The sequence below is a fragment of the Sphaerodactylus townsendi genome, linkage group LG07, assembly GCF_021028975.2.
Source record: "Sphaerodactylus townsendi isolate TG3544 linkage group LG07, MPM_Stown_v2.3, whole genome shotgun sequence".
Lineage (NCBI taxonomy): Eukaryota > Metazoa > Chordata > Lepidosauria > Squamata > Sphaerodactylidae > Sphaerodactylus > Sphaerodactylus townsendi.
Genome location: NC_059431.1, coordinates 105,109,875 through 105,127,240, shown reverse-complemented (window position 1 = coordinate 105,127,240; position 17,366 = coordinate 105,109,875). Strand labels below are relative to the sequence as shown.

The 17,366-nt window shown below is 57.6% G+C and overlaps 1 protein-coding gene across 11 annotated transcripts in view; it reads left to right on the top strand.

Annotated features, from left to right (window-relative positions):
* NRG1 (neuregulin 1) overlaps nt 1-17,366 on the top strand; it is a 438,532-nt gene that overhangs the window by 399,935 nt on the left and 21,231 nt on the right. For 7 of the 11 annotated variants that reach the window (XM_048502956.1, XM_048502953.1, XM_048502954.1 and 4 more), the window contains 2 exons: nt 707-765; nt 8,427-8,450. In XM_048502956.1, coding sequence (XP_048358913.1) covers nt 707-765; nt 8,427-8,450 — 83 coding nt within the window. Of the gene's footprint in view, nt 1-94; nt 163-706; nt 766-8,426; nt 8,451-17,366 lie in introns of all 11 variants that reach the window. The other 4 variants (XM_048502952.1, XM_048502950.1, XM_048502949.1 and 1 more) reach the window with 2 other exon arrangements.

The following is a 17,366-nucleotide window of genomic DNA, read 5'->3' as shown; positions in this document are numbered from 1 at the left end:
TCCCAGAGGTCCTTTAGAGGAGATTCGTATTCCATAGAAAACAATCTCATTTTTCACTGGTTCTGCTGTTGCTGATCACATTTTTGCTCCTTAGGTGTGTGAATGGATTCTCTGGAGCAAGATGTGCTGAAGTTCTGCCCATGAGAAGCCAAAACCAAGGAAGTATGTTTTAAAAATAATCTGAAACTCTGCTTTCTCCCTCAGCTACAGCAATCAAAATGAGTGTTGCTTGGTATTTTCACCCATCAGTTTGAACTGGACTGTTTTCATTGCAACTGTGACTTGGTGCTGTGGACTTGAATCTGGATGGTATATTTGGCCTTCCATGACATCATGAATCTTTTAATTCTTTTATTGCCCTTAAAAACTGCAAGCATTCTTGTATAGGTAAGTGTCTTCTGAAACTTTCCCCTAAAAACACTGCCCAGAAAATATCAGAAGATCAATATTGTCACTTTGGACTACTGCACTTCATGTCGGTCCTAAGGTGCATTTCCCAATATCCTCAGTTTGGGCATTTGACAAATCAACCTCTTTCTCGACACCATGGGCATAGTTGTCAATGTAAAACTGAAATTCAGTTCCTGAAGGTGAACTCACCAAGTCCAGGCCGCTCACACTTAAAGGAGCCTCTTTCTTCGCGTGTATTCATCTCTTTTCTTTTTCTCTGTTTTCTCCACCTTTTTGTTTTTGTCTTTGCTCTCAGGTGCCCAAATGAATTTACTGGTGATCGCTGTCAAAACTACGTTATGGCCAGCTTCTACAGTACGTCCATTTCTTTCTGTCTCTGCCTGAATAGGAGCATGCTCAGTTGGGGCTGCTTTCTTGCTTCTGCATCTTTTCCTCGGATTTTTATCTGTGACTAAATGTATTACACGAGCCCTAATGTAGACCGCTGCTGCCTGTTTGCATGGGAATGATAGCATGAGCAGGTTCATGCTCTTTGCTGGGTCAGAGGGCGATGTTCGACAGGTTCTAACTTTCATTCCATTTCCATGAACGCATGTTTGCTTCAGTTCTACCAACTTTCTGAACAAGGGAGCTGCCTGAATTAGATTTTAAAGGTGGCTATCTTTTACAAACCATGAGTAATTGGAACATTGTTGGAAAATGACACATATTGGGATGTATAAATGATGGAAACAACCATCTGAGTTTTAGGAGAATTATACAATACAGTACAAACACAAAGTGCTCGCTGCTTGGAATATTCTTCAAAATCAAGAATTTATATAGGTGGTAATTGAGCCCTGAGCGGGATGATTCGGGCTACTCTGACCTCATCAAACTTTGGAAGCTAAGCAGCGTTACCCTGCTTGGGACTTGGGCCCTTTCCGCACGGGCCTTTAACAGCGCCCTAGGGATGGCAAAAATGCCATCCCTAGGGAGCTGTTCGCATGGGGGGCGCAGCTCCATCACAAATGGCAGTGGCTGGAAGGCACCATCCCCCCCTTTTCTGATTGACTTACCTTCCCTGCGACCTTCCAGCGTGTCGCCGAGGCCTGGGGACACGCCCCCCCACCCTGTGACTCTGGAGTGGTCGCGCAGGGCAGGGGGCGTGTCCCCTGGCCTGGGCGATGCGCCAGAAGGTTGCAGGGAAGGTAAGTTGATCAGGCGACGACGCAGCGCTGCGCTGCCTTCCCTGTCTTTACTGGACCATTCATGCAAACGGTCCTGGGGGGTGTCGGCGTCATATATGCCGACGCACCCCCCAGCGTGGCCGTGCGGAAGCGGCCTTGGATAGGAGACTACCAAGAAATTCCAGGGTTGCTATGCAGAAGCCGGCATTAGCAAACCACTTCTGTTTGACTCTTGCCTAGAAAATCCTTTGCAGCTGTGACTTGATGGCACTTCACACACATAAAATTGTGCCTCTGTTAACATACAGTTACTGGCCCCTTCCACACACGCAGAATAATGCGTTTTCAAACCACATTCACAACTGTTTGCAAGTGGATTTTGCTATTCCGCACAGCTTCAAAGAGCATTGAAAGCAATTTGAAAGTGCGTTATTCTGCATGTGCGGAAGGAGCCCAAGTGTTCCTAGCTGCATATTTTTAAGCTGTTACTTCCCTTTGTCCTCATTAGTATTACAATTTTTGGCTGTGCAATCCAATTCTATTTTAACTGTGCAATCCAAAGGGGGAGGGCTGAAGCTGCACTGGAACATCAGATGGGTTGTGCTGCCATCCATGCCCCCAGCGCCATGCAAATTGGCACAGATGTGGAGCCAAGGGACTTACCCAAGCGTCCAGCTGCTGTCACACCCAAATCTGGAAGCTGGGTTCTGTGATGGCTGGCCACTACTGCAGATGCTCACGGCAGCAGGGAGGGTGGCATTCCTGAATGCAGAGTCAGCTCCCAAAGGACTTTTGACCTGGGAACACCCCCATTCAGCTGTACAGACTTACACCATTGAAAAGGTGCCATAAGTCATTTTTTACTGCGGGCTTTCCCAGGGGAGAAAGGTGTTTTTCTTTTTCCCGCCCCAGTACCTGTGCCACTGATTACCTCTTCGGAGGCAGCACAGCAACACTGTCCCCGCCTGCCACTCTACCACCCCCCAACCTTTGGATTGGGCTGTCAGTGTATCGAAGGGTTTGGGCAATGTCCAGGGAGATTTTTGAATAGTAGACATCTACACACACCACCACCACCACCGCAAAGTACTCTTCCTTTCAGAATGGATCTACCATATGGTATTTAAGACTGCTCTTTAAGGAAGCATAAGCTGAAAGCCTCCTTGGGCTTATAGATTTAATTGCACAATATTTTGGAACTGGCCTTGTTCTCCAGAATGTAAAGCCCTTTCCGCACTGGCCAATAACAGTGCCCTAGGGACAGCAAAGACGCCGTCCCTAGGGAGTTGTTCACATGGGGGGGGGGGTGCAGCTGCATCGCAGCAGCGCCGCCCTCGCTCCCCTCCAGTAGCGCGAAGCTGCTGTTTCCCAAGCTCGCTCCCTGAGCGAATTTTCTGGAAACAGAGCCTTCCAGCTGCTGCCGTGCTGGAAGGCGCTATCCCCCCGCCACTCACCTCGTCCTCCAGCATCGGTCTGCTGCCCTCCAACCTCCAGGGGTCAGAGGGCAGCGTGGGCAGGTCTCAGCAACCCTCCAGACCAACGCTGGAGGACGAGGTGAGTGGGGGGCGACGGGAAAGCAGCGCCTTCGGTGCGGTGCGATTTGCACCGCGCCAATGGGAAGGCGGCGCTTTCCAAAAACCTCCCTCGGGAAGGGAGGTGGAAAGCAGCACCTTCACACCGCTCGGGGCCGCACAGGAAGGTTGCAGGGAAGGTAAGTCGTTCGAGAAAGGGGGGTTTTACTTTGCGAACAGCTCCCCAGGGACTGGTGTTTTTCCGTCCCTGGGCCGCTGTTTTTGGCCCTGTGCAGAAAGGGCCTAAGAGAGCAAATTATAAGTAATATTTTATTGCCGATGAAAGGAAGGCTTGCATGTTGTGTGTGTTTGTCCATTCTTAAGCAAGCCTTTATTGGCATAGAGTGTTTGTCCATTCATTTAATTGTACAAGCCAGTCAGATATTTTTAAAATGTATTTATTTATAACCTGGCTTTCTCACCAAGTCTCCAAGTGGATTACAATGTATAAAAACAAGGCAATGGAGCAGCATGGGACATCCAATAAACAATGCAATAAGACTAGGATTAGAAAATTAGAAAATAAACCCAAACCAAAAAAATGTATGAGATGACATACCATAAACAATCAAGAGAATGAATTACAAAGTAGAAGAAAATGTAGTCAGAGAAAGATAATACATACTGTAAACAGTGCAACAGACTACAATCCTGTTCCCTTTATTAAAGTGCCCTCTTGAACCATTCCATTAGACAACAACCCTGATAAAAATGCCCTCCTGAACTTTTCTGTTTTATGGATTGTGGAAACACTGCAGTAGTTTTCCATATTTCTTTGCTTAATTGATTACATGATGAGTAGGGTATATAGCATTTCTCGATGGTTCTTTCATTGGCCATGAAGGATTTCAGATACTTCATGCTAGTTCAATTTAATGTCCATTAGTATGTAGTAGTCATTGGGCAGTTTGGAGCCCTAATAGACATATCAGTCATCTTCTACATCTGTGAACCACAAATGTACATGTATAATTTATAGTAACCATCCAAAGAGTTACCCCCATAAATTCCCAGCTCTCTTTTCAGGCTGAGAGAAGAAAGGTTTCATTGGGCCCAAATGTTCTGATTTTTTTTCTTTCTTTTTTTTATTAAGTTTTCTTAGGTGGCCAACATTGCATACTGTTTAAAATGGGTTTTAAATTGTCCTGATCTGAATAGTTATGTGAAAGTTGATGTATACTGCAGCTTATTCATACTCTGCCATAGATACTGAACATATAATGTATTTTAAATATATTTATATATTGAATTGACAGTATTTCCTGCTATAATACAGTCACGTAAAGGATCCCATAGCAAAAATCCTATCCTCTAAAAACATTCAGTTCTCAACACTCTGTGTGTTTTTTTTCCTTTTTAAAGTTGTCCTGCCATGAAATATTTCATTGTATTTTCAGTCCCAACTTCACATCCCATCAGAATTCAAATATGGATATAAAATGGAGATGGAGTTCTGTTGACTATGATTCTGGAAAAAGTTAAAATGGACTTGTTTGACGCAATGGGTGAAGAGCTCCATCATGAATTCTAACCAAAGCCCTGCTTCCTCTACCAGATAGCCACAATACCAAAATCTTAAGTTTATCTAATTTTAATTAATGAAAAGATACTTCATGGGCAGAATTGAAGTTATTTTTGTTTATTTTATTCATGTTTATCATTGAATTTTATACACTTTTTAATTATTCATATAATGATATTATATATAATTATTTTTAAAAACGTGCTTTTATGGTTGCAACTCACCCAGGAACTTGAGTGATGGGTGGAATATAGATTTACAGAAATAATTAAATAAATAAATAATGTATAGGCTGCCCTTCCATATATTGGCTCAGGGGGGCTTATAACAATTGATTAAAACAGTAAAATCAATGAATAAAACATTTCCATCTACTTCCCAGCGCCATTAACCTCCACTAAGGGGAATAAAGCGTAATTGAAAATTTACACTGTAATCTCCAATAAAATCAACATGCATACCATATCTTAAAAGGCAGGGGAAGGGGAAGAAGAAAGGGAAGGAGGAAAGGGAAGCCAGCTAGTTGAATATTGTTGCTGTCCTCAACCATAACCTGGCAGAACAGCTCTGTCTTGCAGACCCTGTGAAATTGTACTAAGTCTCGCAGGACCCAGGTCTCATTTGTTCCAACTGGTTGGAGCCAGAGTCAAAAAAGCTCTGGTCCTGGTTGAGGTCAGCTGGACAGCTTTTGGACCAGGGGCCGCCAGTAAGTTGTTTACTAACTGAGCACAAGGCTCTTTGGTGAACACACTGGAAGAGGCAGCCCCACAGATGTGAAGGTCCCAGACTATTTAGGGCTTTGAAGGTTGATATCAAAACTTTGAACCAACTCCACCTGGAACCAACGCAGCTGGCAGAGAACTGGCAAGATTTCTTTCTGATGTCTTAAAAGTACATTCCACACTATATCCTAAGTTAAACTTTATTATAGTAGTCTAAATATGTCAACCCATTAAGCACTAGTCCAATAATTGCTAAATCACAACTGATTTCTTTTCATTGTTGCAGTCAGCATTAAGTCACATCTAAAATGACAACTGAGTGCAATCCATTTACATGGAGAGCTGTGCTTTGGGTTCTGTGGAGTCCCTTTACCCCTTCCCAATACTAGTCAGTTAATTCATGGATGAGAGTCAGGAAAGAGTAGTACCATGATTCAGTCATGTTACTTCATGGGCAGGCAGTTGTGCTCAAATAAGAATGGAGCATCCTATGTTTGTTAAAGTAACATTCTCTTACTCAGCTATATCAAATAAAGAAGCATAAGGGAACAGAGATTGGTTAAATTGGAGTTCATACACAACAGGAATGATTTCGAAAGCACTTCAGCATAAAGCATTCTTACATTGAAAGAATGTTGCTGTGAATATCAAATATCAATTCCAGTAATATACATATTATTCTGGAGTTCGAATGAGTGACGCATGATTCCTTTGCATGATTTTGTTAAGGGTTATCCACCAGAATAGATTTGTTTTAAGGACCAAGCCACCAACTGAATTATTTCAAATGGAAGCTGTCTAAAATGAGTGATATTTGCTGGAATGAAATTACTTCTAGGCTTCTGTCCACTTTGCCTGCAAACTGGAATAAATGTAGTAGTATATATGCATGCACATGTGACTATTTCTGTGAAGACTTAACCAAGCTTTCTATGCAACTAATATGCATTGTTTTGTAGAGTTCATGTAAGCATGTAATACTGGCTCATTAGGGGACAAAATACTTTGATGGATGCTGATTTGTTTACCCTTAAAATGTTTCTGGTTGTAATGGGAGAAGGGACCACTTGCTTCACCCTCAGCAATGTGTGTATAATATTTGGACATATGGGAAGCTGAGATTTACAGACCTTTTTACTCTAGGGTTTCAAGGTGCATATAAACTCATAAGAACGATAAAATGAATGCTGGCCTGCTTTAAGCTCTTTATTGCAAAAAACAGAATGACAGAGCAGGGATCAGCAACTTCCTCTCTGAGGTAAAACACATAAGTTACTTTGGGGTACAGGAAATAGAAGATAAACTGTAATATAGTCAGATGTTGTTATATTGACAACAGATATGTAATTGATAGAGTGTGTGCACACGCATATTCCCACACACGCCAAACTATATCAGCTTGTACAGAAATAATTTCAAAAAAATCTGTGTGGACTGACGTCACTGGTAGTGTTCCCCAGCTGTGGAAACTGGCCATTTCATTCCACAGAAGTTGCGTCGGCATCACTGATTAGCTCCAGAAATGTGGTCAGATCATGAACAGTGCCTGTGTCAGCATTCCCAGATTACCCTTGCCTGACAAGGCTTTCTGGCTTTTCCTCTCTGTTCCTAGGTGCCATCTGCAAATATTAAATGAAATCAGTTCTTTTCTGCCTTCCAGTTAACAGTTCTTAGACCTAATAGTTCCACCCAGAGGTGGGATCCAGCAGGTTCTCACAGGTTCCCGAGAGTAGGTTACTAATTATTTGTGTGTCCCGAGAGTGGGTTACTAATTGGTGATTTTGCCACGTGATTTTTGCCTTAGTTACGCCCCTCCTCTCAGCAGTAGCGCGCAGAACTTGAAGCAGTCTAGCAGGAGGTGCACTGGCGTGCGTGGCAGCCTGCGCCTGCGTGCATTCGTTTCCCGCCCAAAGTACGGCGCAGCGGCTGCATCCTTGCCACAGCCCCGCCCAGGAATGCCCGGCCATGCCCCCGTCGTGCCCCGCCCAGCCCCATTGGCGATACGCCACAGTTTGAATCGCACCACCATGGGAACCTGTTACTAAAATTTTTGGATCCCACCACTGGTTCCACCCCTTCGTCAAGCAGCTTTTCATAATACTATTTCCTGCCCTCCACCAGAGATGACACTCAATCTGTTATACTTCCTGTCCTCTCTAAATTCTTCCAAATAAAATAAGAAAGGAGAGGATTGTGTTTCTACTTGACTTGCAGAAGGTCCTGGTTCAGTCAGATAAAAGTTCTTGGGTAGCAGGTGCTGGGAAAGGCATTTTTCTACCTGGCTCTGGAAAGTCACTGCCAGTCACTTGACTTGATGGACCAAGAGTCTTCTTCTATACAAGACAATTTGCATATGTTCAAGAAATCCCTTCAGTTTTTGGCTGGGTAGGCTAGGAAGTTATCCTAGATTATAGTGTCACTTCAGCCAAATCTACTGCGAAATGCTAAACTTCATTCTGGTCTAGCTGGGAACTAAACAAGGCTTACTGGACTGAGGATTTCCACACCTGTAATGGCCTACAGAATTCTGTAATGGCCTACAGATTCTGTAATGGCCTACAGAAAGACAGTTTGGTACTGTCCAAAAACATGAGAGGAAAAGCATTGTCTAGCTGGAATCACTCTTTTTCAGGTCTGCTCACAATTACCTATGAGGGGATGAACAATTTAGTATATTGGTGTTTTTGTATCCGTGTCTTAGCATACTAAGTGGGTGATACAGCAAGTTCAATAAACAGCCTGTCACCATGGTGTGTCAGCAATATCTTTAACAGTTAACATATGTTGCCACATTCAACATGTTCTCCTAGACTGTACACAGTTTCCTACATGGTTTGATGAGCCTGCCAAAGCTTACATGAGCTCTGCCACATTAACCCTCATGCCCTTTGTCCTGTTCCAGTGTGCAGATGCTGAATAGTTATAATATACATGTGTAATTCATGTTGTTGTTTTCGGTACAGTGTATTGCTCTTTTCTGAAACTATTTTCCTTTTTCTTTCTTTTTTATGTCAACTTTCTGCATTGGCAGAGCATCTTGGGATTGAATTTATGGGTATGAACCAATCATTCCTTTTAGCGTGCAGATTTTAAACCCTGAGAGATTAAAAGCCTTTTTTTATTTTTTATTTTCCCCCCCTTCTTCAGTTCCTAACCAACTTCCTTATGCTTTGGAAGGGATCATACAGCTATAACAGTCTTTGTTAGTTTCCTATCTCCTCTTAACTCAGCATTCTTAAATGTATATAAATTTCTGCAGATTATGTTTGATGTTGTTCCAGAATACTGGAAATTAACTTTTTCCTGTTAGATTGCTTGGCACATTTTTTTAACATTTGCTTTTGCTACAATCTGTGGATTTTGAGAGCGCCTACCTTATTTCCATTAATCGTGTTGGCTGATAGACTATACTTTTTCCAGTTTCTGAGAGAGAGAGAGATTCTACAGAAGGGTCAGGATTACAAAGCCATCTTTAGGTAATAGGGAACTGAGTAACTTGATCCTTAAGTTCTGCCATTAAAAGTTTGGTTGAAATGAATGTTTTAGTAGAGTGGGTTTCAGGATTGCAGTCATTTGCTCCCCTTGGATCTGACTCCTGCCAGGAAGGAACCAGGAAAGCAAGGTGGAACACGGACAACAGGTGAGGCACCAGTGAAGTGAAACAGGTTCATGGGAAGGACTAGGGAAAACTCCATCTGAGCCCCTGGTAGCGAAGGTCAGAGATCTAATCTGGTGGAGATTTTAACATACCTGGCCACATCATATGACCTGATCAGGCCTATTCCCATCCAGAAGGCAATTTATAAGACATGTTCACTACTCTTTAGTTCCCTGTTTTAGTGATGGTACAGATGTGGAATTACCGCCTGACACTCCAGAGGCTCCAGTTCAGGAGCCGCTGTGCTAAAATCACAGAAGAGACCTACTGTTCTCTGAGTTAGGACTGATTCTAAAATTGTGGATGATTAGATACTGCAGCACTTGTGCGTCTGAATGGCAAACACTTCTGCAGAGTCTGAAACCCTGTGACTCAGAGTTCTCTTGCAATCCTATCTTTGTTCTGGGTGGTCTGAAGCACAGTTGATTCAGTGCCTCAGTAACATATAGCTTTGGAATCCCTTATTGTCTAATGGTCATAAAAGGGATATGAGCAACGCAGTTTACAAGCACCATACATGACCAAATACTTGTTTACTTCCAGATTTATAGATAATTTCCCTTTAAGGTCTGCAAAGCAGGCTTATAATTTTCTAAATAAAATAATGCATTGACCTTTCTGCCAAGCGGGTTGAATACCAGACCAATGGCAAAGATTCCTCTTTCAAGACAGTTTCATGCAGACTTGCATGATCCTCTTGATCTGTACTACCAGTATGTCATGTAGGTGCCCTTGAATCTTTCCTGCAGATGAGCGGGTCCAATTTAACATACGTTGCTTAGAGACCTCTGAGTCTAAAGTCTCCAAAGCCGTTTTTTCAGTGAAAGGCACTGTGACTGTTCAATATTGCTCCAATAAAGTGTTGTCATTCAAAACCCATTTTGGCATTATCTTAGATCAGGGGTAGGGAACCTGCGGCTCTCCAGATGTTCAGGAACTGCAATTCCCATCAGCCTCTGTCAGCATGGCCAATTGGCCATGCTGGTCCCCCCCCCCCCACCCCCCCCCCCCCCCACCCCCCCCCCCCCCCACCCCCCCCCCCCCCCACCCCCCCCCCCCCCCACCCCCCCCCCCCCCCACCCCCCCCCCCCCCCACCCCCCCCCCCCCCCACCCCCCCCCCCCCCCACCCCCCCCCCCCCCCACCCCCCCCCCCCCCCACCCCCCCCCCCCCCCACCCCCCCCCCCCCCCACCCCCCCCCCCCCCCACCCCCCCCCCCCCCCACCCCCCCCCCCCCCCACCCCCCCCCCCCCCCACCCCCCCCCCCCCCCACCCCCCCCCCCCCCCACCCCCCCCCCCCCCCACCCCCCCCCCCCCCCACCCCCCCCCCCCCCCACCCCCCCCCCCCCCCACCCCCCCCCCCCCCCACCCCCCCCCCCCCCCACCCCCCCCCCCCCCCACCCCCCCCCCCCCCCACCCCCCCCCCCCCCCACCCCCCCCCCCCCCCACCCCCCCCCCCCCCCACCCCCCCCCCCCCCCACCCCCCCCCCCCCCCACCCCCCCCCCCCCCCACCCCCCCCCCCCCCCACCCCCCCCCCCCCCCACCCCCCCCCCCCCCCACCCCCCCCCCCCCCCACCCCCCCCCCCCCCCACCCCCCCCCCCCCCCACCCCCCCCCCCCCCCACCCCCCCCCCCCCCCACCCCCCCCCCCCCCCACCCCCCCCCCCCCCCACCCCCCCCCCCCCCCACCCCCCCCCCCCCCCACCCCCCCCCCCCCCCACCCCCCCCCCCCCCCACCCCCCCCCCCCCCCACCCCCCCCCCCCCCCACCCCCCCCCCCCCCCACCCCCCCCCCCCCCCACCCCCCCCCCCCCCCACCCCCCCCCCCCCCCACCCCCCCCCCCCCCCACCCCCCCCCCCCCCCACCCCCCCCCCCCCCCACCCCCCCCCCCCCCCACCCCCCCCCCCCCCCACCCCCCCCCCCCCCCACCCCCCCCCCCCCCCACCCCCCCCCCCCCCCACCCCCCCCCCCCCCCACCCCCCCCCCCCCCCACCCCCCCCCCCCCCCACCCCCCCCCCCCCCCACCCCCCCCCCCCCCCACCCCCCCCCCCCCCCACCCCCCCCCCCCCCCACCCCCCCCCCCCCCCACCCCCCCCCCCCCCCACCCCCCCCCCCCCCCACCCCCCCCCCCCCCCACCCCCCCCCCCCCCCACCCCCCCCCCCCCCCACCCCCCCCCCCCCCCACCCCCCCCCCCCCCCACCCCCCCCCCCCCCCACCCCCCCCCCCCCCCACCCCCCCCCCCCCCCACCCCCCCCCCCCCCCACCCCCCCCCCCCCCCACCCCCCCCCCCCCCCACCCCCCCCCCCCCCCACCCCCCCCCCCCCCCACCCCCCCCCCCCCCCACCCCCCCCCCCCCCCACCCCCCCCCCCCCCCACCCCCCCCCCCCCCCACCCCCCCCCCCCCCCACCCCCCCCCCCCCCCACCCCCCCCCCCCCCCACCCCCCCCCCCCCCCACCCCCCCCCCCCCCCACCCCCCCCCCCCCCCACCCCCCCCCCCCCCCACCCCCCCCCCCCCCCACCCCCCCCCCCCCCCACCCCCCCCCCCCCCCACCCCCCCCCCCCCCCACCCCCCCCCCCCCCCACCCCCCCCCCCCCCCACCCCCCCCCCCCCCCACCCCCCCCCCCCCCCACCCCCCCCCCCCCCCACCCCCCCCCCCCCCCACCCCCCCCCCCCCCCACCCCCCCCCCCCCCCACCCCCCCCCCCCCCCACCCCCCCCCCCCCCCACCCCCCCCCCCCCCCACCCCCCCCCCCCCCCACCCCCCCCCCCCCCCACCCCCCCCCCCCCCCACCCCCCCCCCCCCCCACCCCCCCCCCCCCCCACCCCCCCCCCCCCCCACCCCCCCCCCCCCCCACCCCCCCCCCCCCCCACCCCCCCCCCCCCCCACCCCCCCCCCCCCCCACCCCCCCCCCCCCCCACCCCCCCCCCCCCCCACCCCCCCCCCCCCCCACCCCCCCCCCCCCCCACCCCCCCCCCCCCCCACCCCCCCCCCCCCCCACCCCCCCCCCCCCCCACCCCCCCCCCCCCCCACCCCCCCCCCCCCCCACCCCCCCCCCCCCCCACCCCCCCCCCCCCCCACCCCCCCCCCCCCCCACCCCCCCCCCCCCCCACCCCCCCCCCCCCCCACCCCCCCCCCCCCCCACCCCCCCCCCCCCCCACCCCCCCCCCCCCCCACCCCCCCCCCCCCCCACCCCCCCCCCCCCCCACCCCCCCCCCCCCCCACCCCCCCCCCCCCCCACCCCCCCCCCCCCCCACCCCCCCCCCCCCCCACCCCCCCCCCCCCCCACCCCCCCCCCCCCCCACCCCCCCCCCCCCCCACCCCCCCCCCCCCCCACCCCCCCCCCCCCCCACCCCCCCCCCCCCCCACCCCCCCCCCCCCCCACCCCCCCCCCCCCCCACCCCCCCCCCCCCCCACCCCCCCCCCCCCCCACCCCCCCCCCCCCCCACCCCCCCCCCCCCCCACCCCCCCCCCCCCCCACCCCCCCCCCCCCCCACCCCCCCCCCCCCCCACCCCCCCCCCCCCCCACCCCCCCCCCCCCCCACCCCCCCCCCCCCCCACCCCCCCCCCCCCCCACCCCCCCCCCCCCCCACCCCCCCCCCCCCCCACCCCCCCCCCCCCCCACCCCCCCCCCCCCCCACCCCCCCCCCCCCCCACCCCCCCCCCCCCCCACCCCCCCCCCCCCCCACCCCCCCCCCCCCCCACCCCCCCCCCCCCCCACCCCCCCCCCCCCCCACCCCCCCCCCCCCCCACCCCCCCCCCCCCCCACCCCCCCCCCCCCCCACCCCCCCCCCCCCCCACCCCCCCCCCCCCCCACCCCCCCCCCCCCCCACCCCCCCCCCCCCCCACCCCCCCCCCCCCCCACCCCCCCCCCCCCCCACCCCCCCCCCCCCCCACCCCCCCCCCCCCCCACCCCCCCCCCCCCCCACCCCCCCCCCCCCCCACCCCCCCCCCCCCCCACCCCCCCCCCCCCCCACCCCCCCCCCCCCCCACCCCCCCCCCCCCCCACCCCCCCCCCCCCCCACCCCCCCCCCCCCCCACCCCCCCCCCCCCCCACCCCCCCCCCCCCCCACCCCCCCCCCCCCCCACCCCCCCCCCCCCCCACCCCCCCCCCCCCCCACCCCCCCCCCCCCCCACCCCCCCCCCCCCCCACCCCCCCCCCCCCCCACCCCCCCCCCCCCCCACCCCCCCCCCCCCCCACCCCCCCCCCCCCCCACCCCCCCCCCCCCCCACCCCCCCCCCCCCCCACCCCCCCCCCCCCCCACCCCCCCCCCCCCCCACCCCCCCCCCCCCCCACCCCCCCCCCCCCCCACCCCCCCCCCCCCCCACCCCCCCCCCCCCCCACCCCCCCCCCCCCCCACCCCCCCCCCCCCCCACCCCCCCCCCCCCCCACCCCCCCCCCCCCCCACCCCCCCCCCCCCCCACCCCCCCCCCCCCCCACCCCCCCCCCCCCCCACCCCCCCCCCCCCCCACCCCCCCCCCCCCCCACCCCCCCCCCCCCCCACCCCCCCCCCCCCCCACCCCCCCCCCCCCCCACCCCCCCCCCCCCCCACCCCCCCCCCCCCCCACCCCCCCCCCCCCCCACCCCCCCCCCCCCCCACCCCCCCCCCCCCCCACCCCCCCCCCCCCCCACCCCCCCCCCCCCCCACCCCCCCCCCCCCCCACCCCCCCCCCCCCCCACCCCCCCCCCCCCCCACCCCCCCCCCCCCCCACCCCCCCCCCCCCCCACCCCCCCCCCCCCCCACCCCCCCCCCCCCCCACCCCCCCCCCCCCCCACCCCCCCCCCCCCCCACCCCCCCCCCCCCCCACCCCCCCCCCCCCCCACCCCCCCCCCCCCCCACCCCCCCCCCCCCCCACCCCCCCCCCCCCCCACCCCCCCCCCCCCCCACCCCCCCCCCCCCCCACCCCCCCCCCCCCCCACCCCCCCCCCCCCCCACCCCCCCCCCCCCCCACCCCCCCCCCCCCCCACCCCCCCCCCCCCCCACCCCCCCCCCCCCCCACCCCCCCCCCCCCCCACCCCCCCCCCCCCCCACCCCCCCCCCCCCCCACCCCCCCCCCCCCCCACCCCCCCCCCCCCCCACCCCCCCCCCCCCCCACCCCCCCCCCCCCCCACCCCCCCCCCCCCCCACCCCCCCCCCCCCCCACCCCCCCCCCCCCCCACCCCCCCCCCCCCCCACCCCCCCCCCCCCCCACCCCCCCCCCCCCCCACCCCCCCCCCCCCCCACCCCCCCCCCCCCCCACCCCCCCCCCCCCCCACCCCCCCCCCCCCCCACCCCCCCCCCCCCCCACCCCCCCCCCCCCCCACCCCCCCCCCCCCCCACCCCCCCCCCCCCCCACCCCCCCCCCCCCCCACCCCCCCCCCCCCCCACCCCCCCCCCCCCCCACCCCCCCCCCCCCCCACCCCCCCCCCCCCCCACCCCCCCCCCCCCCCACCCCCCCCCCCCCCCACCCCCCCCCCCCCCCACCCCCCCCCCCCCCCACCCCCCCCCCCCCCCACCCCCCCCCCCCCCCACCCCCCCCCCCCCCCACCCCCCCCCCCCCCCACCCCCCCCCCCCCCCACCCCCCCCCCCCCCCACCCCCCCCCCCCCCCACCCCCCCCCCCCCCCACCCCCCCCCCCCCCCACCCCCCCCCCCCCCCACCCCCCCCCCCCCCCACCCCCCCCCCCCCCCACCCCCCCCCCCCCCCACCCCCCCCCCCCCCCACCCCCCCCCCCCCCCACCCCCCCCCCCCCCCACCCCCCCCCCCCCCCACCCCCCCCCCCCCCCACCCCCCCCCCCCCCCACCCCCCCCCCCCCCCACCCCCCCCCCCCCCCACCCCCCCCCCCCCCCACCCCCCCCCCCCCCCACCCCCCCCCCCCCCCACCCCCCCCCCCCCCCACCCCCCCCCCCCCCCACCCCCCCCCCCCCCCACCCCCCCCCCCCCCCACCCCCCCCCCCCCCCACCCCCCCCCCCCCCCACCCCCCCCCCCCCCCACCCCCCCCCCATGTCCTAATCCAACACTCTGACCTCTACACAACTCTGACTCTTCGGGAATTGATTCTCCTGTCTTGCCTTAATACACTGGCAGCGTCTTTGCCCAGCAGCTCAGGGCAGGAAAACTGTAGTTATACACCATTGCAGCAGAATATGGATAGGAATGCAGTGCATTCATACAGCGGCCACAGAACAACATTTGCATCCCAATACTCATTCAGATGTGGATGTTGTCCACCTCTACTGCATGTGTTTCAGTGAGGTACATATTCTGCTGCAGGTAATCAATAAAACGCTTTTGGGTCCAGATGGGCGAAGAAGAGCTGACATGTTTCTTCGTTCACTTGCAAAAGGGATGTAAAATGATTGCAAGGCGGGGCTGCAGGGACTTGTGTTGATGAAAAGTGGCCTCTGTTTCACCTGAGCACTTTTATTTATTTATTTATTATTAGTTGGATTTATTATACTGCCCTATCCCCTAAGGGTTCTGTCATTGAAAGAAACTAGGTCAAAAGATGACCCCAACCCATCAACAATTCTGAAATTGCAGAGAACACTGCAGTAGTGAAGAGCAGGGTAAAGAAAAGAGCTTCGCTGATACAGCCCATTATACCGATTCTTGGCTAGTTAGTATTTTGTTGCCAGATTTACAGCACATCTCATGTTCTAGGCAGGAAGACAACACATCGTGAGAGGCTGAATAATGCTTACCATAACAGCAGCAGAAAGTTTTGATGGGGGAGTTTCCTTTACTATTTCTCAGTGAAAGCTGAGCTGCGTGCTCAGTTGGCCGCAGGGTTGCCGGCTGAAATAGTGTCCTCAATGACAAACACTATCATTTCCCGCAGTAACATTTAAGAACGCTTTCAACATGCCCAGCACCCTGTATTGAGTCCTCCTAAAAGTTATCATTGGAGGGAGGGAAAGGACTGCTTATCGGGGATGCCATTTTTGATGGCATCTCCGTGTCCAGCATTGTGCTTATTTACTTCAGGAATCTCCCACTTTCCTCCCTAAGGGGGACCCAAAACAGCTCCTCTCTCCTCCATTTTGCCCTTGCAACAAGACCCCGGTGAGGTTGGTTAGGCCAAGAGTCTGAGACCTGCCCAAAGTCACCCGCCACACTTCCACAGCAGAGAAGGGATTCACATCTGGTTGTCCCTTACCCACGTGCTCTCCCACTCTGGCTCTCTCTCTCATGTGTAACCCATTCTGCGTTTATTATGGGAAAGAAGGGAGGAGAGAAAACTATTTTTGCAAGTTGATGACTGATAACCTTTCTGAACTGTACTAATTCCTCTTTACTGGATTGCATTTAGCATGACTTTCTACCTCTTGTTGAATTGTGACGTTATAATATTTCAGCTGCTTGGCTTACCCAATCAATGCTTTCAGGTGAGCATAGGCTAGGGGTTATGCTGTATGTGAAATCCCTTCAAATTCTGCTTCAATCTTATTTTCAAGCATTTTTCCTCACTCTTCCCCAGTTATCAAGCATGCTGTGCCAGGCTTATAGTTGACTTTTCAACTTTTAACCTTCCTTCCTCCAGCTTCTCTTTCTCTCCCTTTCTCCCATATTTATGTTTGTTTCCTCCTTCCGGCTTCCCATTCTTGGTTTTTCGCTTATTTAATCAGTTTGACATTCCAGGTTGTTGTGTTTTTTTTCCCTCACAAAATTGACCCTTCCTTCCCTCTGTTTAATAATCCAATCTATTAATTTTGTCTGAATATGTTCAGAAAACTGTTAACGGATGTTTTTATTGGGTTTGGCTTGCAGAAAGCACCTTGTTTTCGGAACAATAAGATGCATTGTATCATAGATTATGGTATTAAGCTCTGGTCTCTGTTCATTCTGAATGTCAAACTGTTATTTTAGAAGAACAGAGATGAAGGCCGAACTAAGCATTTATATGCATGTGAGTAATATGACTCCGGTGGTGATTTTTAAGCCGGAAAATCTATTTTTGGAAGGACGGTCATAGAGATGTGGTGTGGAGAGGGTGTTGTTACCTTTCCACAGTTGTGATTTTTCCCTCACCCAAGTAGCTATTCCAACTTCCCACCCCTCCAGGATCCAAGGATAATTTGGATCTTTTCTCAGGACAGGACAGCCCCTGGCAAGGAGTGATTTGGAGGGGAGAAAAAATGGTGGGAAGCAATAAAAACGCCTTGATGTAGCATTTATCTGATCTCTAACACCAATTAAAAAGGTCAAGAGGGTAAATGTTACAGACATCTATGGATACTGTTCAGTTGGAACCTTGAAAAATATGCACATCATCCTCATGTAGCTTTTCAGTTCATCTTTCCTTCTCTGCAAGAGGAGATGTAACTGTCA